Source organism: Felis catus, chromosome C1 (genome assembly GCF_018350175.1).
Source record: "Felis catus isolate Fca126 chromosome C1, F.catus_Fca126_mat1.0, whole genome shotgun sequence".
Taxonomy (NCBI): Eukaryota; Metazoa; Chordata; class Mammalia; order Carnivora; family Felidae; genus Felis; species Felis catus.
In genome coordinates this window covers 183,951,001-183,976,974 of record NC_058375.1, presented here as the reverse complement: position 1 = coordinate 183,976,974, position 25,974 = coordinate 183,951,001, and the positions used below count along the sequence as shown (strand labels likewise).

Here is a 25,974-nt window from a genome sequence, read left to right as displayed (position 1 = left end):
GAAACAACCACTCATCTCCACAAACAATTAATGAATAGTCAAAAGAATGTATCTTAATGCTAGAAATGTATTGCTACTGAGTCAGATGCAGAGAGGTACAGTCAGTGCCTCAAAGATGTCATGCTTAGCACAAAGGAAGGTTTCAACATTTCCAAGTCACAGCAATTATATGAACACAAGCAGCACAGACCTATGCCTACAAGGTTCCTCAGCTATAGCAACTAAAGCTGCTATATTGTTTGATACTAATTTAGCCATTTCTCCATTGTCCTCTGAAAAATCTTATACTAATTCTAGAAATTATAGCGACTAAGATACCTCAGGAAGCATCACTGGCAAAAGAATGACCCATCAATATCTCCCAGCCTCCTCCTCATCAAACCCCTCTAGCCATGTGAGTTGGAGCTTTGACTTGAAGGGGAAATTGCCCCCCTTGTCAGACACAAGAGGGTATCAGCACCTCATGGAAGTGAATGCTGCTGGGCTGGAAATCAATATTAGGCTGTCTCAAATCCTCACTGAGGATTAGTCAGCCACTTCTGTGAAAAACGCACATGCTATGAAGAAGAAAGATTCTCTACCTTCCTCTGCTTAGCATTTTAGCACCACTTAACTGGACACTTCATACCCTCCCATCACCAGGGCTTTTTTTCCTTTTTAATCTCCTTCTAGAAAGTAATATTTTAAGTTTGAGCAAAAACTTCCTTGCATCCACAGAGTTCTTGAAAAGAGTGTCTTCTGACTATTTCTCTTTTTTATTTCATCCTTGACACTTAAAATCCCCCCTGAACTCATTCTCCATATTTATGGTCTGGAAGTAAGGTTCAGACTTCCTGGCTTTCTGTAAAATGGGATTCTGTACATGCAAATCCTGCTGCTCTATACTGCATTGTTGAAGCTGGCATGACTTTTCTTCACTGGATGATCCTTAAGATCAGCTTTAATCATGTGAATCATTATCATTTCCAAACATTAAAAAAAAAGTTAGCAGGTTAGTTGGAGAATAAACTCCTCTCAGCTCCCAGTTTATTAATTACTTCAATCTCATTAAAAATATGGGATTGTTCTTACTTGAACTGCAAGCTAAGGAGTGCGGCCAAAACAAGAATTCAGGATCTCTGGAACTCTAAATGGTATTTTGGCTCCTTGGGAAGAGTTCCATGTCCTGACAATGTTTTCAACAAATGCTCCTTTCTCCAACTCTTACTTCCAACAAGAGGCATCATGTTCCAGGAGATTTTAGGAGGAAACAACAAGCTGTGCTCAGCCACTGTGCTGCCCCTCCAACATGCTGGGTACTACACCAGGGCCTGTGGTTCACTTATAACAAGTGGTGCCTCCTGGAACTGTACAGCCATTGCATTACATCATGACCCTATCTGTACTGTAGAAGTGGGCAGAGGGCAAGAACAGCCCCTTTCATCTCTATCCCCTGCACCGAGTAAGTACTCAGTATTTTTTTAATTAACTGACTTAAGAAGTCAGCCTGAGACACACAGAGTTCTCGTTTGATATATCTGTTTCACAATAGTTCTTTCATGTGCTGGGAACATATGTCAACATAAAAATATAATACAAAAGCAAATAGGACATATGCATTTGCACAAAAATATAAATCAGATATTTTATTCACTTTTCTCTTTTTCCTTATACCCCATTTCACAAGGTTCATAATTTGCTCTCAAATGCTTTAACATTATGAATGTGTGAATTACCTGAAGCTAAAATGTTTTAGTTACCCTTAAACAGGGACTCACACTCCTGGGAAGGTTAGCTAACATTTAATCAGAAAGGCCACACCATCAGTGGCTACCACAAATACTTCCAATCTCTTTACATCTGGTTGTAAGCAGAGGCTTTACTAATTAGCATAATGAATGTTAGAAATGAATTTTCATAAGTAAAAACAATGTCTTATTATTTAGTGTAAGGGGTGTGAAGAACGGAATGTCACTGGCAAAATTTGTGATATTCAAGATATACGAATGGGTAAGAAAATACTAGAGACACTCTCCATCCTTGCATGTAAAGGGCATAGGAACCTAGAAGACTCTTCACCTCCGCCCTCCAAGATGGCACTGAAGACTGATCCCTGAACAATACTGTGTTCAGCCATAGGTTTGGAGGATTCTGGAGGGGAGTTAACTGAATCCTCCCCCTAGAACATTGTCTTTTTGCCTTGAGTAAATGTGTGGACAAAGCATTTCTTCCCTAATTTCTTGCAACTTCATCAACAAGTTGAACGAGTTGTCTAATAAATGTTTATCTAAAAGTCGTCTGTGTGTGTGATGGAATTTGGTCAAGTCTTACTTGCATTGTAACCTGGTTAGGTAGTGTAGTGGAGAAGCTACCCTTTGCCCGTCCCTAACTACCAGAGTTGCTATCTATCAAAAAGGACCTGGGGCATCTGGGTGGCTCATTTGGGTAGGCGTCCGACGCTTGGTTTCACTCAGGTCATGATCTCACGGTTTGTGGGATCAAGCCCCAAGTCAGGCTCTGTGCTTACAGCACACTCTAAATAAATAAATACATGAATACATAACCACATAAATAAACCTAATAGTTCTACATAACACACTGGCTTGGGTCACTTTGCAACACCCCTGCAAACTGGTTGCTGTTTGCTGCTTCTTATATTTCATTTGCACTTTATCCTAAGAAAGCTTTAACTATGAAGCAGTCTTTTCTACAGCTAAATATCACTGATGGAGAACATAATTAGCAAGCTCATTAGGGTGTGGGACTATAACTTGGCAAAGTAATACTTGAAGAACCAAGTATGATTAAACATACATGAAAACCTCTCCAGTCTTCACAAGGCATTTTTTGCCTAGTAACCATAAGCGAACTTTGCCATCAGAAGGAAAGAGTGGGGCAGATCCATGAAGTCACACCACAGGGAAAGCTGTTCACTTCCTATATTTTATGCTAAAATGCACAGTTTCAGCTTTGCTCCCATCATTTCACCTCAACGTGTTTGATCCTACATTGTTGAAGTCAAAGGACCTTTCCCAAACCAAAATCAAGAGGTCCAGGAAAAAAGAGAAAGGTTGTAATATCCCTTGGCTAATCAGAAAACCAAGTTGATTGTTCAGACAGTACCCTCTTCTTCAATATCACACTCCATGTGATAGCAAGGAAATGAATATAGCTTCAATATTCCCTGCAGCAGTCCCCAATGGTGCCACTCAAATTTATTTTTAATGAGGCCCCTACAGGGTCTGGTATTAGGAAATAGCCCTGGAACTGTTAGGATTTATGAAGTCGTAACACCTCTCTCCATTTTCTTCAAAAGCATAACTTTCCAGAGATCGCTATGCATGTAAGGAATGCATTCTAGGGGGGTCTGGAATGCTTCTCTGTGTGTTCTGGCAGGAACTCAGGGGCAGCAGATACTAGAGGCTGGGACAAAGGCACAGGCTATGTTACAGGTCATTGAGCAAATGCCCAATGTTTTACTGAAAACTACTCTTGACCTGTTGTCCCAATCAACAGTATATTTCAAAAGTGCTCAGATACCAGGTTCGGGATATTTTGCATTCCATGCAAATTAAGTAGGATGCTAGAGAAAGAAGAGGAGGAAGAGGGGCATGGTTAAGAATAACAGAAATTCCCAAATTTTGCCTACCTAGTATTCATGATGCCTGCAAACACTGGATGATCTTCAAAAGGCAAATAAAATATACTGTCATACAGTTCTAAATTGTATTTAAACTTTTATCACCTCTAAGAAAACCTGATTTTTTTCCACTATTGTCAAAAATTTGATTTTTGGATATTCTCTCAAAAACTTCTCTTTTCCAAATTGCTAAATTATTATTAATAAGATCACTGAATCAATATCACAAAAATGTGTTCTTGGGGCTTTCAAATAAGATGCATTGTACCTAAGATATCAACATTCTGGATTATGATTTATTTTACAGTGTGTACAAATTTAGTTTGTTTTAAATGAACACCATGTCCATTAATTTTACATCAAAATGTAAAGCTTTTATTTCTGGGTAGTTTTTATTTTAGCCTCTCTTACAGTTTTGCAGACAAACAATAAAGACATAAAGGTACAAAGTTACTGGACTTAGAAGTAAATACCAAGTGTAATACATATTACATTGAACACAAAGCTATTTACTTCTCTAGTGATTTACTGTAGGATATTTGAGTTGGCAAAAAAGATTTAAAAATTAACTCTGAATTAAGCTGGAATTCAAGTTTAAGATAATTTAAGGGGATTTTTCCAGGTGGCTGAAAAGAAAAATAAGGTTCAATATCTGAGATCTATTGAAACAAAGAGATGAAGAGTGTTTCCAAGTAATTGCCATCAAGTAGAGAAGAGAGAGACATGTAGTGAGAAACAGAATAAAGTAAGTTATGAGGTAAGATTATTTGAAAAAAAAAAAAGGTCAAGACAAAGAATAGGGCTGGGATAGAGGGAGGGCTTGGGAAAGGCCTTTGGACAAGGGGAATGACAAGTGAAGCTGACATTTGTTGAGAACCCTCTAACTACTGCCCATGTAAGATGGACAAGGTGGTCCACTTGAATCTTGAAACAGTCCTCTGAGTATGATACAGCTGTACATAAAAGGTGAGGATTACAGGTACATAAGGTACATAGAGGTACATGAGGTACATAGAAGGTACATAGAAGGTGAGGATTACAGAATGTAAATGTTTAGGTGTCTTCAGCTAAAGATCATGCAGCTAGGGAAGAACAGAACAGAATAGAACCCGAATGTGAATGGTTCTGAAGTTCATGTCCTTTTGACGAAAAACTTGCTTTCCTGAGAAGATTTACTAATCACTTTCTATACATTAACCCACTAACCCAATTTAATCCTCACCTAAAGCCCTGTGCAATAGGCATTGTTAACACCCCTTTTACAAATGAGGACCTGACCAACACTCTATACTTTGGGTAAGGACCCGGATTCAAACACAGGTCTGTTTCTCTTTGACTTGAATATGAGCTTGAAAACTACTAGAACTACAGGAGGTGGAGATGGAAGGAAGGGTAAAAAAAGAGCTCCCTTCTCATTTCCCCATACCAATGCCTGGAGGTCTCAGTATGTGCAAAGACGGAATTGAAGATCTACTTGATTTTCCATTTTCCCAAAGAATATTTACTACATCATATGACCCTTATCAAAGGGCAGACAGTATAAACTTTATAAGCTGACTGCTACCAGCATTACTTTTCCCTAGAGAACTCCACTCTCCAAAATTCCAGGCCACCATCCAAAATTCCAAATATCCTCTCAGAGAGGCAACTCTGAGGTAAACAGATCCCATCCTCAGAGAGTAAGTGAGGAGCCTCTGGCCATGACTCAGGAGATGAGGCACTGCCTTGATTCATCTCTGTAAAGCCTGCTCATGGGGCTTCCCCAGGGCCATGAATAGGAAGTGGGCCAGGAAGGAATCAACAACTGCCACCCACATATGTACATGTAAATGGTTTGAGCAGAGTGACCAGGGACACCTAGGGAAGGTTCTCAGAACACAGAGCCAGGCCTCTATATTGGAGCAAACCTCGGCGCTTCCAGGCACAAAATTTTCACTGCCCACTGCTGTTCCTTGGCAAAAAAGAACTCAGGAATGAGCTTTTAATAACATTCTTTCAAGCCAGAATGGGTGACAAAGGTTTTTTTCAGCTATATATGGAAACATGTCCCAGCTCTGCCAAGTACCTAAAGGAGACTCTCTAATTCTTCTCTGACGTATGAATCATGATCTAAACAGCAAATTCCAAGCTCAAAACAGCTTCCAAGGGAAGAAAAGGGAGATCACTTATCCAAATGTGTGCATACCTTCTGGAATAGAAGCAGTGGGAAACTGAATGCCACATTAATCCTCGAAGATTAAATCTGCCATGAGAGGAATAGCAAAAATCTCATGTTTGGCCTTTTTTTAAATGACTATACTTTCCTATAACTTTACAGACCTTTAAATGACCACCATCTTCAGTCTTGAACAAAGGGGTCAAGTATTTTTCCACACTGAGATAAATTGTTAAGATAGTTATAAGTGATCTTTCATTCAATAAAGTGTAACACATTTTACATAAATTTTCTCTTTAAACCTAATTGTTTGTCTAAATGTAATGGGGTATAGAAAGAAAGAAAAACACATGTTTCAGAAAAGAGTATCACCTCTTCTACACTGCAAACATAGAGGTTTTTTTAAAGAATTATGATATTTAATGTCAGTAGATGAAGACTGATCAAGAAATGCTTGTTCCCTTTACTAATCAAGTTTAAGGTATTTAATTAACATTCACGTTTTAGCTGGCTTGGTAAGAAGATATGCTAGAAAGTATGGCTATTTCGAGCAGTTAAGTGAGAAACTGGTAACCTTGAGCCCAAGGAAAAGAACATTTGAGAATAAATTTCTTCTGAGGTATGGAAGAGAAAGTGGACTTGTTACAAATAGCTCCAGAAGCAGAGACAGGATTACTAGATAGAGGTTGGGAGCAAGGCAGTTTTGGCATCAGTATAAGGAAGGACTTCTGAATTACTTTAGCTGTTCAAAGAAAGAATTGGTCATTCATTCTCCATTGCTCGAAATATTTAAGCAAAAGTTGATAAGTATCTGTCAGAGAGTCTTTAATATATTTAGCAATAAAGAATAAACTCCCATTGCAATTTTGGTCAGCTCTAATATTTCAGTTGTTCTTTCTTATCTCCAAATGGATGTCTCTTGGGTTGCTCAAATTCTCAATCCAAAACTGAATCATCATTTTCTCTCCTAAGCGCATGCCTATTTTTGCTATCTCAGTAAATGGCACCATCATTCATCTATTGAACTAGCCCCAAACCTAAGCTACATCCTATGCACATCCCTCTTCCTCATCCCAAACATGTCATCACTCCCCAAGCTCTATCCATTCTCCCTCCCAATCATCTCTTATATCAATGATAGGTTAAAACAGAGAGTCAAACCATAAAAGACTCTTAAAAACTGAGAATAAACTGAGGGCTAATGGGAAGTGGGAGGGGGGGAAGGGGGAAGGTGGGTGATGGGCATTGAGGAGGGCACCGGTTGGGAGGAGCACTGGGTGTTGTATGGAAACCAATGTGACAATATGTTTCATATTAAAAAATAATAATAATAATAAAATAAATAAATAAAAATAAAACAGATGATCCTCTTGTACGAGAGCAGTGACTCTCGTCCTTAGTTGCTCATTAGACTCATTTAGAGAGCTTTTAAAAATGTAATATGATTTTATTTTTTTGTGTAATATGATTTTATTTTTTTAATGTAATATGATTTTAATTTGCCCAGACTGTACCCCAGAGCAATTAAATCAAAGTCACTGTGGGATTGACCAGGCATTAGTATTTTTTTAATACTCAGGTGATTCCAATATGCAGCCAGAACTAAGAACCACTGATAAAGAGGCAAGGAGGCCAGACAGGAAGGTATTAAAGTAATTGAACTATGAAATGATAGTCTAGGGAAGTTGCAATTGGGATGGCAATCTGAAAACAATATTTTGAGGTAACTGAAAGAGACATTGGAGAATGGTGCCAACCTCTCATGGCAAAACTCCAGTTCTTTTTACCCCATGCAATGGCCAGAGATATAACCCACCAACCAATCATCTCACAGAGGGGACCAGGCAAAGGTGTGTGGGTGGATTAGCTCAAATGTTGTACTAGCCCTTAAAATAACCCAAAGTGAGCCAGATAAATTATCTACAGATGTACCAAAAAAAAAAAAGAAAGAAAGAAAAGAAAGAAAAGAAGGAAAAGAAAAGAAATAGAGCATTTGTAAAAGTAGATTGAAAAATTCTTTCAGACAGAGTCACCAAAGACACCTTAAAAATTAGATTCTGAAAATGTTTTAGGTACCTAGAAAGCAAGGAAATGTATCCATCAAAACCATTCTAATAGCTAATATTCACATATCCAATGTTTGCAAATAGAATTAACTATGGTTTTGAATGTTAACCAAATATTACTCTTGAGATTGACCTTTATTATTATGTGCCACAAAAGCAAAATTTTTTATTAACTAAATTTCTCCAAATTCTATAACTTGGAAAATTTATGGTACTATCATATGCATTTAATTCAAAGATAAAATCACTGTCAGACTAAATAGACCTTACCATTCCTAGAAACAGCCCTGATTTACCACAGCAATTTCCTCAAGAAGGGGGTGGGAGTAGACAGCCACTAAACTCCTACACTTGTCTGTCAGCCCATGATGTTCTCGTCTCAGTGCAAGAAACCCAAGATTTGGCCATGAAATGAATTAAAATTAAATAATATAGGGACTCTACTCTGGCTCCCTGGACCTTCTCAGCATATTGCCAAGAATAAACCCAAAGAGAAATGTACAACTATTCACAAAGCAAAATGTGGCTATCTTTTTCTAAACTTTCTAACACAAGAGAAATGAAATAAAGCCATCTTAGAATGACTTTTTAAACACTACAAGAAGGATATAAATATATTGGTAAAACCATGAAGAAAAACAAGAGAATAAAAAACCCCAAATTCAGGCAGGTGAATACCTCTAGGGTGGAGAGAAAAAGGGAAGGGACTGGGGAGGGGCACACACAGAGCTTCAAAAGAAATGGTAATGTCCTCTTTCTTAAACTGACTTTGTGATAGTAACACAGATGTTCATTTTATTGTTATTCTTTACACCTTCTATATATCAAATGAATATTATTTTGTAATTACCTAATAATTAAGACCATTTTTTAAATTTTTAATGGAGTAGAAAGGAAGATGTGTAGATTTCTGCCCCAATTCTGCCATTGTGTGACCTTTAGCCAGACACTTCCGGGATTAGTAAAATACAGTCATGGGCCTAGAGCAACAGTCACCAAACTATGGCTCACCACCTGCCTTGATAAATAAAGATTTATTGGAACATAACAAAGCCCATTTGTCTGCATATTGTCTGTAGTTGCTTTTGCATTAATACAGTAGCTAACATTAAGTACTTGCAATAGCGAACATACAGCCTATAAATCCTAAAATATTTGCTCTCTGGTCCTTTAAGGAAAGACTCCCAAACATGAATTCTCCTAACTAACATAGACTGATACTAAGAAAAAAATAGTTTCAAAACATGCTAACATCAGTTGGCCCGCTAATTAACGAAAATTTCTTTGGAGTCCTTCTCATAAATGATTTGTTTGGATTAACTGCCCCACAGACTGTAAAATCTCATAAACCATATCTACAGGTTTTTGACACAAATTTTGTACAAAATACAGTTTCCTCTAGATCAATAGTAACACAACAGCAGCATCAGCAATCTCCTTCCCTGGATGCTAAGGTCTGTTTCTAAAACTAAACCTCATAACTGAAATCCTGTTTGGGAAATCTCAGAACCTAAAACACCCACTCTTGCAAAGAGTCTTGGCTTACTTAGAATCAGAGAGGTTCAATCCCAGGAGTCAATCCCATGTTTCCCCATATGCTGGCCCAAGGAATATCTCATGGAGACTTTCAGTCTCTTAGCGCACACATGCATGCACATAGAAAAGCTTAGCATTTGCCATTTTTAAATGACAAAGGTAGTACGTCCATTCTGCTTTTCATTCCAGTAAGTTCATTTTTATATTTGTGCAAATAGTCCTTCAGCCTATAAAACTATCAGAGAACTGCCTCTGCCAGAGACAAAAAGGAGGGAAAGATTGTCTACTAAACCTTATTCCTCTATAAACTTAACTCCTTGTTTTCTTCCAAGCCCTCCTGTGATGCCAGTGATGCAACATTGCATTCACACATGAGACTGACAGCTGTCAACCCCATACTTGCCATGCTGTCTAATGTCCAAGAAACATTGATGTCATCACCCCATCCTTGGATGATCAAGTGGCATGAATGACCAGAAATCATTTTGAATGTCTAACTTCCAAGTATGTAAAACCCTTGAAACTAATCAAAACTAATACATTGTTTGGAACTATCCATTTCAGGATCTGTAGATCCTTAAGAGTACGAGATCCAAAGTTCTCTTTCTTGGTTGTACCAGGATAGCTAGATACCAGGCCTACAAAAACAAAGGGATAATAAAGAAAATGGGGCTACTTAGTAGACCACAGTAGTCTCTTGAGCCACAGCCTGGAGGCTGTCCTTATTTAACACACAGTGCTTCTGTTGCAGTGTTTCAGTTGAAAGCAATAAATCTCCTTTGTTTTCCTCTAAAAAGAGATATTTATAAGGATTCATCTGATTTCTTTTATAGCCTGAATTATCACGTTCTCAGATCAAAGTTACTTGATGAGAAATGCTTAACTTAGAAAATTATTTTTGGTATATAGGTCTTAGGGGGATTTTGAATTTTGCCAAGAAAGAATACATGGAGTTGAAATCATAAAACCTGGACTCTAGTTTCCTATATAATCAGTCTCCTTGGACAAAGCCATAACCTCTCAAGACATGCCTCTGAAGTAAAGTTCTTGGAATAAGTGGATCCAAAGATAAATTCCATCCCCCTCCTCCTCAACAGATGACCTTGCCCCCTAATCTAAAGAGGTCGAAGCTAAGAAAGGATTTCCTCTACTCCTCTACCTCGAATTGCTCTTAAGATTCACCCAGTAGGTCTTTGTTTCTCTCTCTAAATTGGAAGTATCCTTCTTTCTTATCACAGGTAAATTTTCCACCCTAACTTTCAATTTCATCCCCTTCTGCCTCTTCTGGAATACTGCTATTGCTTTAACACAACCCATAATTTTCCACTTCCATGCCTCTGCTCATATGGATTGCCAATCCATTCATCAGAAAATCTTATTCAAGATCCAGCACAACACCACTGCCTGCCTTTTGCCTTTTCTAAATCTTAACTAGAAGGAATCCCTTTGTCTTATTCAACTCATAAACTTTTATTTTATTCACTTATGTTAGTATGAATGAATTGTATATTTGCCTTATCCTTTCTGTTAGATTATAAACTTATTTCTTACTCAACTTTGTATACCTTATAACATCTCACACATAATAAGTATTCAACCTGTACTGACTGAATAATGATGAGTAAAATAGATTTAAAGTCTCCTCATGTACACTTTATAGATTCTGATTAGTAAAAGCTTAAATACTACTGTAATTCCTGTAGTTCCTACCAGGAATGGCATACTCTTTAGAAACATGTACCTTCATTATTGGGTAAATTACCTTCCAGTCATAGATTCAACCCCCAAAGACATCACATCTGAATGTGTATGTACCTAATCCATTTTTCTGTTTCTCTAGTTTAGAGAATGTTTTTTCAAAATCCCAACAGATAAAGTGGAGTAAAAGAGAGGTTGGCAATACAGAGCTTTAAAAAAAAAGAATGTTTATAATCTTTGGAGACAAATCATTGTAGATGTGAAAACTTTGAATGTAGTGACAGGATATCCACTTCAATCAACTTTCTCTTGCACCTTCAAACAGTCATTCTCCAGCCTTTGGGTTTTACTGGTTGTTGGAAATTAAATATTTCTCTTGTTTTGAAAAAAGTTATCTATGGCAACCCTTTTACTTTGTAAGCAACCAATAAATATTAGTTTGGTGAGACATAAAAACTTACCAATAAGAGCACAGAAGACTAAGAGGTAGTAATAAAAACTAAAATGAGACACCAATTGCTCAATTTATCTTGCCCAGATTCTTCAGAGATTTCGTATCAAAGCTAAGTCAGACAATGATCCCAAAGTCCAAGGACTGTTTGTTCTTGCACATACTCATGAGAGCCACAGCATCTTGTGCACTAAAGTATTTCTGAATATTTGTACTCTTGGACAATGTATTCATATGAATAACACTAAATTGCCAGACCATTCCTTTTTCTCATTTTTTTAAATTTCTCCAAATAAGATTTACTTCATTTCCTCCAGGGGTCCATTCCATTTCATGTTAATCAGTATTTGCCTTACTCTTCTTATGAAAGCAGTCTTGATCTTTAGCTACATTTCACTTAAACTTATAATTTAATCTGTCCTACTTACTACATTCTAAAACATTTCCTCTGCAAAGTCAGCAAACTCTTTTGCATTTATTTATTCACTTAGTGCATATGTATTGACCACTTACTATATGCCATTCACTACTCTAGGTGTAAGAAATATGGCAATGATCAAAACACAATTCTTGCTCTCAGTAAGCTTACATTTTAGTGGGGGATACAGATAACAGACATGTATATCAGGAAGTGTTTGGTACCATAAAGAAAAATGAAGCAGGGTAAGAAATTAGAAAGGGCTAGTTTTGGCAGCATGATAAAGAGTAAAGTGAGAAGCAAACCTTACAAAAACCTAGAAGAACATTCCTGTTATAGGGGCTCCTGGAAGGTTAAGCATCTGCCTTTGGCTTGGGTCATGATCTCACAGTTCATGAGTTCAAGGCTGTCTGTGCAAAGCCTGCTTCAGATCCTCTGCCCCCCCCTTTCTCTCTGCCCCTCCCCTACTTGTGTTCTCTCTCTCTCTCTCTCTCTCTCTCTCTCTCTCAAAAGTAAATAAATTTAAAAAAAAAAAAAAAAAAGAACATTCTTGGGAGTAAGTACTTAAGTGCCAAGAGCCTGAGGCAGAAGCTTGCTTGGTCTGTCAAGGAATAGCAATAATCAGGAAAATACAGCTCATCAGATTACACCAGCTAAAGATTTCACTTAATGAAGGTTCATAAGCTTTCAACTATTTTTTATTTTATTTTTTTAATATGAAATTTATTGTCAAATTGGTTTCCATACAACACCAGTGCTCATCCCAAAAGGTGCCCTCCTCAATACCCATCACCCACCCTCCCCTCCCTCCCACCCTCCATCAACCCTCAGTTTGTTCTCAGTTTTTAAGTCAACTATTTTTTAAATGACTTTCCCAGTAGAAATGGTCATATGACATGAAAAATAATCTAAACTACACTATGCTCAAAAATTAGTTATTGCTGAGTACTATCAGGCATTCAGGTAGTTCCAGATGGACAAAACCAGATCCTGGATTTAGACCATCCTAGATGTGACTTATGACTTTGTGAGATAATAATTCAGTTCCTCCAAAGTCCTGTTCTTATTCTTGTCAAAGTAAATAAAATGACGACCTAAATGTATATAAATTACTAGATAAATTTCTAAGAATTCTTCATCATACTTATCACTACTAACTTTATACTTATTTATGTATTGTCTTTTTCCTCCAGAATGTAAGCTCCATGAAAGCAGAGGATCTGTTTTGTTCAATATGCTATCCCTGGTGCCTAGAAAAAGTACCTGGGTTGTTTATTAGGCACTCAATAAATATTTGTTGAAATAATAAATAATTCTTAAAGGAATCAAATGAAGGCTAAAATTACTAATGTGATAACCAGGACACATAAATCACATTTAAAATAAGAAGCATGTCAGGGAGCTAGAGATCTACCAGTATGAATCCCATGGTGCAACATAGTGGATAGAGTTCATGAGAAGAACCAGGGAAGCCATGATAGCAAAGTATAGTGGGAAGGACATCCAAGTTAGGTGATGTAGGTCCTACCATAGACTTCTCACTCATCAGGTTCTGGCTTGAATGCCTCAGTAGTTAGCACTCTATTAACTACACTAGAAAAGACAAAATAAAATATATAATGAGTTCAATTTTGAACAGATTAAGTCTGTGATGGCTACAGAACATCAAGTATAAGGAAAAATATGTTGGTCTCATAACATGTAATTAGTACTAGAAGCTATGGTGGGGGGGTGAGATGTGCTTTGTTCAAAAGCAAGTGAATTTAAATTTTTCAAAATTCAAATTGTTACATGAAATCTCTCAATTTTTGTAAGTTAACAACTCATTAAAAATGCTTTTGAAATTCTGTTCAGGCCAAGAAAGCACAAAAGCATACTGGATTTGTGAGTAGGACATCAGTTCATAATCTCTGAGAAGAGAAAGAGAGAAGAAAATAAATCGGGAACAGAAAACAAGGGAATAATTTAAAGAGCAGTTGAAGAAATTAGGTACAGGGTCAAAGAGAAGAGTCAGAAAATTAGGAAAAGACTCAAAAGAAAATAGGGTATCAACGCATTCAAGGGAAGAGAGAATTTTTTAAAGGGAATAATTAACAGTTTTAAATATTAGAACACATCAAATAAAAGCAAGACCAAAGAATCCTGTAGATTTGGCAAAAAAAAAAAAAAAGTTCACTGGAGATGTTTATTGATGCAATTTTACCGAAGCAGTAGAAGCCAAATCTTGATTTCAGTGGAGACTCTGTTTTGCTCAACATTATTCTCAGTGCCTAGAAAATACCTGTGCTATGCACTATACACTCAATAAATACTGAAGGGCAAATAGGAAAGTGACCAAAAGGAGACAGAAACATGCTGTGTTATTTTGGTAAAAGAGAGGATATGTTGGTGTGGGGATGACTATAATAAAACCTGTAATATTTTTGTGAGTCCACAAGGGATGACAGGCACTGTGCTAAACAGTATGTACAATGTCATGAAGTAGGTACTATTGTTATCCTTCTGTTACAGTTGAGGAAACAGAGGCTGAGAGGGGTAAATGTGACCAATTTATAAGTGCCAGAGCTCAGATTTAAGCCCAGGATGTTTGAATATAGAGCAAGGAAACACACACACACACACACACACACACACCTTATTTTAATAAATTATAGATATATGGGAAGTGTTCTACTAGGAACACGAAGCAGGATGAGAGCACAATGTTAGGGACGAACAGGTACTTCTCAGATGGAAGAAGGGAAAAACATGAGGGTTCTCGGAGTGATGCCAAGACCAGCCTCGCTGTACATTTTATAAATGGACTAGAAGAGACTGAGTAATCTGATGTTTCAAATTTTGCAAATGACACAGTAAGCATCTCTGGGGTGTGAAATGCCAACCTGACAAAAATAAAACAAAGTATACTTAGAGAGTGACGAACTATAAGTTCACAGGGCCCAAGAATGGGATCTGGCAACTCCAAGCAGCAGGTAGACATCTCTCCAATTTCTATTTCAGTGTTGCTTCCTGGTTTCAGTGTGTCTACAGTTCTCTGACCTATTGAGGCCCTTGAGCCTGGTAACCTAGCCCATGGCAAAGTGAAGGCTAAAGGTCCCACAGACCCACAAGCCAGCCAAGAACAGAAATTCTACTTATCAAAGGCTTGGGATTCAGAGTAGGATATCAATCCTTGTGGGGTAGAAAGAACCCAGCAAGGCCTATTTCCAAGGGAGCAAATGCCAGAACACTGCAGCTAAACTGTATCTCCTCACAGTGGATAGAAGCTTTTTCAGCTAAAGTGCCTGACTGCTCCGCAGAGATGGTAAACCTGTTGAACTCATTGCTAGAACATAAGGCACAAACCAAAAATATAAACATGTGTAAGAGGTTCTTAAGTGAATCTAAACGAGTTTTAAGGCAAACTAGGGCCACTTCCAAGATGGCAAAGATCAGCTTCAACTCCCATGACATGTTTTGGAAGGCAACATTGTATATGCAGCACCAGAACTGAAGGAACTAAAGATCTGAAGTGTATGGAACTTCTCATAGAAAATATTCAGTAGCTAGCAAACCTCAGAGTAACAAATTTGCCTCTTACTACTTTTAAACTCATAATACACATTCACCTGACATCCAGAAACTAATAATCCTCAAGTTTTAGGTCTTTCAACAAGTAATCACAGTATTTTTTAAAAAAGTATTTCAGAAACAAATATATATCTCAATTGAATTTAAGCCAAAATTAATGATATTTTTGTTTCTTTTTATCTCATTCAACCCATATGCAAAAAAAGAAAAATATAGGAGGTAAGTATTTTTATTATCTCCATATTACAGATTAGGAAACTAAGGCTTCAAGAAGTTGTGTGACTGAGGCAAGACCACATGGCTGTTAGTTGGTGGAGCAGGTACTCAAACTCTGGGCAATTAGACACCAGAAACCACAATCTGAACCACAAACTCACAACAGCACCGCCATTCTTCTCTACAAAAATAAAACTTCATTATAATGTATGTCCTTACATGTTCATCTGCAAATCCATACATGTCAAATCAAATCCTCTAATCCAACACAGCTACATACTGCACATAAGACAATTAGCCAAAATCAAGAGCATCATAATCCTGTTTCCAAAAGTGTTATGAAAATGATCAACTATTCATCATAGTTTGATCAGAAAGTATTAAAAGCAATATACAGTTTCCAAATAAAAATGGCATAACTGTGTTAAATCCCAAACCTTAAATTTAGGGATTTTTATCTTCTTTCCAGCTGCTCTCAAATACAGGGGGGTGGTTTCAAGACAGAAGAGCACTGATGGGGAGTCATCAGAGGTCATGTAGAACCATCCTCAGAGATAATATTTCCATGTAAAACAAGATCAACTACTCAGCGGAGACAAAAATTTCCATCTGGAAAAAAAGTCACCAATGAAAGGAAAAAAATTCAAAGCTGTTTTAACATTTTAACTAAATTACATCTATACAACGACCACCAAACATTAAGCAACAAAAGTGGTGGTTTGCAGAAAATAAGCTTGGACATAGATGTGTGAAAAACATGTGGACGTGAAATTTAATAAGCTTGATGCTAAGTATCATTCTCATGGGTTTTTTTTATTTTATTTTTTATTTTTTAAAATTTACATCCAAATTAGTTAGCATATAGTGAAACGATTTCAGGAGTATATTCCTTAATGCCCTTACCCATTTAGCCCATCCCCCCCTTCCACAACCCCTCCCATAACCCTCAGTTTGTTCTCCATATTTATGAGTCTCTTCTGTTTTGTCCCTCTCCCGGTTTTTATATTACTTTTGTTCCCCTCCCTTACATTCATCTGTTTTGTCTCTTAAAGTCCTCATATGAGCAAAGTCATATAATTTTTGTCTTTCTCTGACTAATTTCACTTAGCATAATATCCTCCAGTTCCATCCACGTAGTTGCAAATGGCAAGATTTCATTCTTTTCGATTGTCAAGTAATACTCCGGTGTGTGTGTGTGTGTGTGTGTGTGTGTGTGTGTGTGCGTGTCACATCTTCTTTATCCATTCATCCATTGATGGCTATTTGGGCTCTTTCCTTTCCATACTTTGGCTATTGTTGATAGTGCTGCTATAAACGTTGGGGTGCATGTGTCCCTGTGAAACAGCACACCTGTATGCCTTGGATAAATACCTAGTAGTGCAATTGCTGGGTAGTAGGGTAGTTCTATTTTAGTTTTTGGAGGAACCTCCATACTGTTTTCCAGAGTGGCTGCACCAGCTTGCATTCCCAAGTATCATTCTCATGTTTTACACTTCTACCATATAAAAAAGCCATTTTAAACTGTTTAATATTGGGAATAGTCTTTACCTATCAGAGTCACATACTGAAATATTCATGGATAAAATTATATGATTTGCATCAAAATAATACGGATCGAAAAAAGGGGAGGAGGGGAAGGAGGAATAGATGAAACAAGATATGGCATGAATTGGCTGTAAATTGTTGAAAATGGGGAGTAGGTACATGAAGTGTTCTCTACATGGTTCACTTTATGCCTTATTTATGCTATTCTACTTATTTTTGCATATATCCTACATGTCCATAATAAAGGGGTTTTTTAATCTGATTAACAGTTTTAAAGTGTATATTACACTTGGGTTCATTTTAGTGTATATTTGAACACCACATAAAATAATCTCTGTCAACAATTTAAAACTCAGATTGTGAGCAGAATACAAATGCCTCCACTAAACAGTGTACAGTTTATAATCTGCCTCATTTCATTCAGTGAAAGCCTGAGACAACTAGGTCAAAGTCATAGGTTCCATTTTTTTAAGACCTATTTTGATTTGTTCTGTTCCTCAAATTTATCATTCTAATCTCAGCTAGCCATTTCAAAAATTCATTTTGGCCTGTAAAACAAAGGAGGATATATAATCCTTGAATAAGGACAGCAATTACTGAAAAAAAAATACTTTGTTATTTGTGGCAGTGTCACCAAAAAATGGCCAAGTCAATAGGAATTGCAGGATATGGTCCCAACTAGCTTTAAGCTGCCACACCTTAGGACTCACTGGTGTGTTTCATTTTCCCTCATGCCTTCTCATTCACTGCTTATATTTCACATGTCATTCTCATGGTTCTATGACACTAAATTACAAAGTCTCACACTTTGATTCTACCAAATACAAACAACCTTTGTATGGTGTGATCCAACTTATTACTGAAGTGCTTACTGGTTGTTTACCAAAGTTGTGTAAAAAAAATGTTTTCAAACTACACTGTTCAAATATAATGCAGTTTTTTGAAATGCTCATCAGAACTAACAAATCAAAGGGATGGCAGAATTTAATTACATTTTATAACCTGTTTTATAAATATCATAAAACCACTGTGTCAGAAAGTAGACTTCACTAAGAATTAGATGAATTTCTTTTTTTTTTAATTTTAGAGAGAAAGAAAGAGTGGGGGGGGAGGGGCAGAGGGAGAAAGAGAGACAGAGAGAGAGAATCTTAAGCAGGCTCCACACATCGCAGAGCCCAACATGGGGCTACAACCCATGACCCTGGGATCATGACCTGCGCTGAAATCAAGAGTCAGATGTTCAACCAACTGAGGCACCCTAATGCCCCAAGAATTAGATGAATTTCTGTATATGAAAATTTGGTGACACATGTATGAAAAATATACAACAAAAAGAAAAATTAAAATGATCTTTGATTTACCTGTATTCTCTCTTCAGATTCAGACGTCCAAATTAGTGGTTTCTTTTCAAAAGCATCTTAGAATGGCACTTTTTCCTTTCTCTGACTCAAGATAGCTTATAAAGGAAGGGCAGGATGAAGAGAAAGAAGAATAGGGAAAGAGGGCATGGATTCCATTTTGAGGGCACTTTTATCCTGGCTACAGAATATCTTTTCTTCAACGTGATAACTCTGTGATATTTAATTGGGTACTTGCCGTTCTTTCATTAGATATGATGGCTGCATATTGAATCAGAAGGGAAGTCCACTGGGCCAAAACTTTTTAATTACTTCCCCTTTCTGTAAGAAACAAACACTAAACCTTTTTATCAAGGGAAATAGATAAACTGCTTCCAAGTTTAACAAGCCAGGGTATTATAGGGGACCCAAGGAACTAGAAAGACAAAGGGGACCTAAAACACAACAAACACCTTCTTTAACCCAGCCCCACAGTGCTGCCAATCATATTGGTCACATCATGAATCCCCATAGCTCTGAGTGAGCAGTGTTACCCTCACTGAGGGGACTGGTTCCAGAGGTGATCCGGGACTATAACACTAGTCCGTCTGACTCCAAATCTTCTCTTTCTACTCCACTAAACTGGAAAAAGTAATAAGTGCTATCTATCACTTTGCTGCAACTTAAGGTATCTTCTTGAACAGGCCTACACTTCGTCTAAGCAAGCAACCTAATGCAAGTCCTACAGATCCTATATAACCATTCTTAGATATGAGAAACACATGTTGATTCCTCTTCTTTATTAATTTACAAGCATGCAGAAAATGAATGTTGACAAAGGATGATAAAGTAGATGTGTAACTCACAAATAATTCACGAAATAGATATGCTAGCAAAGAAATGCTAAGCAGAAACAAACAACCCAACCTCCAACCAACACCCGCACTCAAAGTAATTACACCAAAAAAGATGAAATGGGTGTTATTTAAATTTGACTTTCTCAGGAGATGATCAGGAAAAAGCTGCGTAGCACTCAGAAACAAACATCACAAAATTCATGCAGTCACAGGAATGTATAGGGATGTTCACTCAATGCTCTTTGTTCCAAATGGAATTACAGTAAGACTGTGACAGACACTGTAGGTTGACTCATTCAAAACCCATTGCAGATTACCTTTCCCCTTTGTCTGTCTCTACTCTTAAGGTTGACAAGGCTAAACATTGATTTTTCCTGCCTCTTTGCAAGGTGGAAGAGGGTATAGGGGACTCAGGGACATGGGCCAACTCTCTAGCCAACTTAAACAGAAGTTTTTTAAGTAGAATTTCTGGGCAACTTATTTTTCCTGAAAAGAGGAATAGATGAAACTAGCATCCACCCCCCAACACACACACCCACTGCACACACTCCATCCGCTTTCTACCCAAAGCTAGAACAGCCATCTTGCAACCATGTGCTAAGCATGAGAACAAAAGTCAATAAATACAGGAACAGCAGAGCAAAAAGTCAGAAAGAGTCTGAATCATTGAAGAGCAGAACCAGCACCAGTAACTGCCTATCTCCAAGCTTCTTGTTATATGAAAACATTGAACCCTTATTTGTTCAAGCCACTTTAAGTCAAGCTTTTTGTTCCTGCAAGTTGAACATGTGTTTAACACATACAATGTCAGTAGTAAGTAGCTACTTCAAGCCCAGCTAACCTACAGCATTTAAGCATCTAGCTTTGAGTTTGTGTTTTGCATGCTGAGATGGATAATACATGGAACTCTAAACCAGGCATTGGCAATGGCTTGCTTTTGACCTTGGGCAAATCATTTCACCTCTCTGAGTCTGTCTTCTCACATTTGTAAAACGGGTACTATGAGGCCTGCCCTGCCCATCACACATGATTGTTACGGGAATCAAATGAAGGACTTGACTCTGAATAAACTCAAAAGTGCTACATGAATGTAAAAGTTGTGTGATTCTTGTGTAAATTTAGTTGCCACCTCCCCTACCCGCAAATCCTACAGCAAATATACTGTGGTACTGACTTTACTGAACAACAGTAAACAAGATACTACTCACTAAATTTTTTAATTGCTCTTGCCTAGAAGATGTTTATGCTACCTCTCTAGCCAACACAGAATCCACACACCAGAAGGCGTTCAAATCCAATGACAGACAGGATAAGTGTAGTCAAGGCAAACAAAAGACGTACTCTAAAGTTACAGATATTCTAAATCCTACTCTTTAATTCATCTGTTGGTTGAATTTGATTAAGGAAACTATCAAGAAATAAGCAGTGCCTGGGTGGCTCAGTTGATTGAGCATCCAACTGTGGATTTCGGCTAAGGTCATGATCTTACCAGTTAGTGAGTTCAAGACTTGCATCAGGCTCCACAATGCAGAGCCAGCTTGGGATTCTCTCTCTCTCCCTCTCTTCTCTGCCCCTCCCCTCCTTGCTCTTTCTCTCTCAAAATAAATAAATAAACTTTTTTTAAAAAGGCAGGGGGGGGCCTCTGGGTGGCTCAGTCCATTAAGCATCAACTTCAGTTTAGGCCATGATTTCGTGGTTTGTGAGTCCAAGCCCCACATCAGGCTCTGTACTGACACCTGAGAGCCTGGAGCCTGCTTTGGATTCTGTGTCTCCCTCTCTTTCTCTGCCCCTCCCTTGTTTGCTCGCTCTCTCTCTCTCTCTCTCTCTCTCTCAAAAATAAACATTTAAAAAATTTTTTATAAAAAAGCAACAAAGGCTTTGTAAATCAATACAATTAACCAACTTCAAACCACTGGCTCTGTGAAAACCCAGTAGTATTTTCCAGTTATTTGACAGGCTTAAGATTTATCTCAAAAATTGACTGAGTTAAATACATATATTGATTGGCTCTACAAAGCTTTCACATAGTAAATCATGAGTAAACAGGAAGTTATTTGCATTGATAAAGAGGTTCAACTGAAATATAACTGTTGGAGCTATTACCATGACAGATTGCAAAATGAATGTATTGAAGCCCTAAGATCAGAGGGTTACATTCACATGCAAAGACTAAAATGGAAATCCTCACTTGATTAAAAACCCTCTATGAACACATCTTCTATGCTAATATAGTCCACAGATCATAGCCATCAACATCAGTTGGGAGCTTGTTAGAAAAGCAGAATCTCAGGGCCCCTGGGTGGCTCAGTAGGTTAAGCATCTGACTCTTGTTTTCAGTTCAGGTCATGATCTTATGGTTCATGGGTTCGAGCCCCACATCCAGCTCTGCACTGACAGTGCGAGACTGCTTGGGGTTCTCTGTCTCCCTCTCTTTCTGCACCACCCCCCCCAACCACTTGCATTGTCTCTCTCTGTCTCAAAATAAATAAATAAACTTAAAAAAAGAAGAGAAAGAGAGAAAGAGAGAAAGAGAGAAAGAGAGAAAGAGAGAAAGAAAGAAAGAAAGAAAGAAAGAAAGAAAGAAAGAAAGAAAGAAAGAAAGAAAGAAAGAAAGGAAGGAAGAAAGAAAGAAAACTAGAATCTCAGTGCACTTCCCCCACCTGACCTACTGATCAAGAACCCACATTTTAACAAGTTTCCAAGTGATTCAGAGGCACATTAAAGTTTGAGAAACACAGATTCTTGCCAAGCCAGGATTTGGTTCTGATTTATTATTGATAAACACACACACACACACACACACACACACACACACACACAGCAGACCAAGAAGTATTCATTACCTCTACACAAGGAGCTGGGAAAACACTTCCATAATATTCTGTAAGATTAGTTTACCTGAAACACAGTTCTAGTAATGACACTCAAAACCTTCAATGATTTCCCATCACCTACCAAAGAGTCTAAAGCCCTTAGTTCTATAGCCAAGGTCCTCTGTCATCTGACAGCAGCCCCCTTTCCAATTTGGTATTCCACCTCAGCCTCTTCACATGCTCTGTGACTATTTCTCAATGTGTAAAGAGACCACTTGCAACAGAACCACCTGGAGCTGCACCCTTGACCTTATGGATCACATTCTCTAGAAGATAAACTGGGAAGAAGCAATCTTAACCAGTTCTCTATGGTAATTCTTAGGAAACATCTGCCCATCCTGTCAGCCTAGTTCTCTCATGCTTGGTCAAGTTTCTCCTAATACATTCAAACAGAAAGGGTCACTCCATGGCACAAAAACAGACACTCAGATCAATGGAACAGAATAAAGATAAAATGGACCCACAAACATATGGCCAACTAATCTTTGACAAAGCAGGAAAGAATACCCAATGGAATAAAGACAGTCTCTTTAGCAAATAGTGCTGGGAAAACCAGACAGCAACATGCAGAAAAATGAACCTAGACCACTTTCTTACACCATACACAAAAATAAACTCAAAATGGATGAAAGACCGGAAGCCATCAAAATCCTTGAGGAGAAAGCAGGCAAAACCTCTTTGACCTTGGCTACAGCAACTTCTTACTCAACACGTCTCCAGAGGCCAGGGAAACCAAAGCAAAAATGAACTATTGGGATCTCATCAAAATAAAAAGTTTCTGCACAGTGAGGTAAACAATCAGCAAAACTAAAAGGCAACCGATGGAATGGGAGAAGATACTTGCAAACGACATATCAGATAAAGGGTTAGTATCCAAAATCTATAGAGAACTTATCAAACTCAACACCCAAAAACAAATAATCCGGTGAAGAAATGGGCAAAAAACATGAATAGACACTTCTCCAAAGAAGACATCCAGATGGCCAACTGACACATGAAAACATGCTCAACATCACTCATCATCCAGGAAAAACAAATCAAAACCACAATGAGATACCACCTCACACCTGTCAGAATGGCTAACATTAACAACTCAGGCAACAACAGATGTTGGCGAGGATGAGGATGCGGAGAAAGAGGATCTCTTTTGTGCTGCTGGTGGGAATGCAAACTGGTGCAGCCACTCTGGAAAACAGTACGAGGTTCCTCAAAAAATTAAAAATAGAACTACCCTATGACCCCAGCAATTGCACTACTAGGTATTTATCCAAGGAATACAGGTATGCTGTTTCAAAGAGGCACATGCACCCCAATGTTTATAGCAGCACTATCAACAATAGCCAAAGTATGGAAAGAGCCCAAATGTCCATCGATGGATGAATGGATAAAGAAGATGTGGTATATATATACAATGGAGTATTACTCAGCAATCAAAAAGAATGCTTGTCATTTGCAGCTATGTGGATGGAACTAGAAAGTATTATGCTAAGCAAAATTGGTCAGTCAGAGAAAGACAAATGTCATATGACTTCACTCATATGAGAAATTTAAGATACAAAACAGATGAACATAAGGGAAGGGAAGCAAAAATAATATAAAAACAGGGATGGGGACAAAACATAAGAGACTCTTAGGGCTGTTGGAGGGTTTATGGGAGGGGAGGATAGGCTAAATGGGTAAGGGCTTAAGGAATCTACTCCAGAAATCATTATTGCACCATGTGCTAACTAACTTGGATATAAATTATAAAAAATCAATTACAGGAAAAAAAAAAAGGGTCACTCCATCCTTAGTACTCACACTGGCCCCATAGGCAGCTCTGTTGTTATCCACCTTAAAAAGTATAGCAATTACATGTTTCCATGCATGCTTCCCCTCTGAGTCCTTGAATGGAGGAAATATGTACTATGTATCCCTGTATACCTAACATCCAGCACATTGTCTGGCAGAGTAAGTATTCCCTAATTGCTGATTTACTGAAGCATTATTTAAACTAGGAAAAAAGAAGCTGAAACAATCTTAGGCTCCATCATTTGGAAACTACCTAAATTAATTATAGTACAACCATGCAGTGGAATGCTATGTGTTCATTAAAAATGATGATACTAGGGGCGCCTGGGTGGCGCAGTCAGTTAAGCGTCCGACTTCAGCCAGGTCACGATCTCGCGGTCCGTGAGTTCGAGTCCCGCATCAGGCTCTGGGCTGATGGCTCGGAGCCTGGAGCCTGTTTCTGATTCTGTGTCTCCCTCTCTATCTGCCCCTCCCCCATTCATGTTCTGTCTCTCTCTGTCCCAAAAATAAATAAAAACGTTGAAAAAAAAATTTTTTTAATGATGATACTGATTATTGATTGATTGGAAGGATACCCAGGATATATAAAGCTAAAAAGGCAAATTATAAACATTAATATTAAATGATCTGGAAGAATATATACCAAAATGTTAACGGTGGTTATCTCTGAGTAGTGGGATTATGGAAAACATTATTCTCTTCTTTATATCTATCATTTGAACTTTTTACAATTAGTATGTGTAACTTTTTTACATTTCTTAAAGCTATTCCCATTTTAAGTGCTTAGGGAATGAATGTTGTTATAGTAAATGATAGCTTCACTTATTCAGCTTCCAAGGACAGGGATTTCCAAAGGTTGGCAATGATCCAAAGGTTGGCAACAATCCAAAGGTTGGCAATGTTGTTGCTAAGAAGGGGAAAGTAGGAAATGGGTAGCCCTTAGCAACTGGCTCTCCCCAGTGTTCCTCCTATTATCTGGAATTTAGAAAAATATTTAATATCTTATTATATAACACTTCTCTAATAAAAACTATGCCTTCCAGTAGAAACAATTTTGACAATATCAATTAGTCTCAGTATAAAGAAACTATCTGTTGTCAATTTTTTCAGTTGTGAAAATCAGCTTCCAACCCCATCTCACTTCCCCGTTGGCTCTTTCTCACTTTTCAGAATGTTCACTGTCCAAGATGAATTTGTTAAATACTATGTTTTACTCTATTCAGCATGATACCAAAACTGGATGTGCTAGCTGATGTCAATGACTTTCAGTTACTATCACCAAATTGCTTCTACTATGAGAAGGGTGAATAAGCAGGATGGAGGGATGCCTCCAGCCTTTTTTTCTTCCAGCAGAAGAAAAACCTGCAAACAAAATTTATTTCAATTAATATTTTACATGAAATGAAGATTATTTAAAGAAAAATAACTAAAATGAATTAAAATCACACCTCCAACAACTGGAAGAACATGTCACTCTGGTATTTTTTTCATTAATTTCAACATTTACCTCAAAGCAAAAGCAAAACAAAGATTTACAAAGAAAAAATAAAATAATTATATTACTCATTATGAGAATGATATTACAGTTTGGATTAATTGTAAGTGTTTTAAACATATATTCTGTTTGAACAATATCAACAGAAAGATATGTATTATTAAAGCTTAATAACTCGAACACATTTCCTATTTGGGTTCTCCTTAAATGTCCTTACTACATGAAAACATAAAATAAAGAGGAAAAAAACTTTCAGAGGCTTGCTAGAATATTAAAATTCAGCATAAATTGAAATATAAGAATTTTTTAAAGCCAGCTTTTTTTTAACCTAGTTCAAAATAATCTCT

The 25,974-nt window shown here is 37.5% G+C and overlaps 1 protein-coding gene across 3 annotated transcripts in view; it reads right to left on the bottom strand.

Annotated features, from left to right (window-relative positions):
- Window positions 1–25,974, bottom strand: part of PLCL1 (phospholipase C like 1 (inactive)) — a 331,201-nt gene that overhangs the window by 222,248 nt on the left and 82,979 nt on the right. The window contains exon 1 of one of the 3 annotated variants that reach the window (XM_045034238.1): window positions 16,167–16,601. The exons of the other annotated variants lie outside the window; for them this stretch is intronic. Within the exon in view, the coding sequence (XP_044890173.1) occupies window positions 16,167–16,265 (99 nt within the window). The 5' untranslated portion in view covers window positions 16,266–16,601. Of the gene's footprint in view, window positions 1–16,166; window positions 16,602–25,974 lie in introns of those variants that run through there. 3 annotated transcript variants of the gene reach the window in all.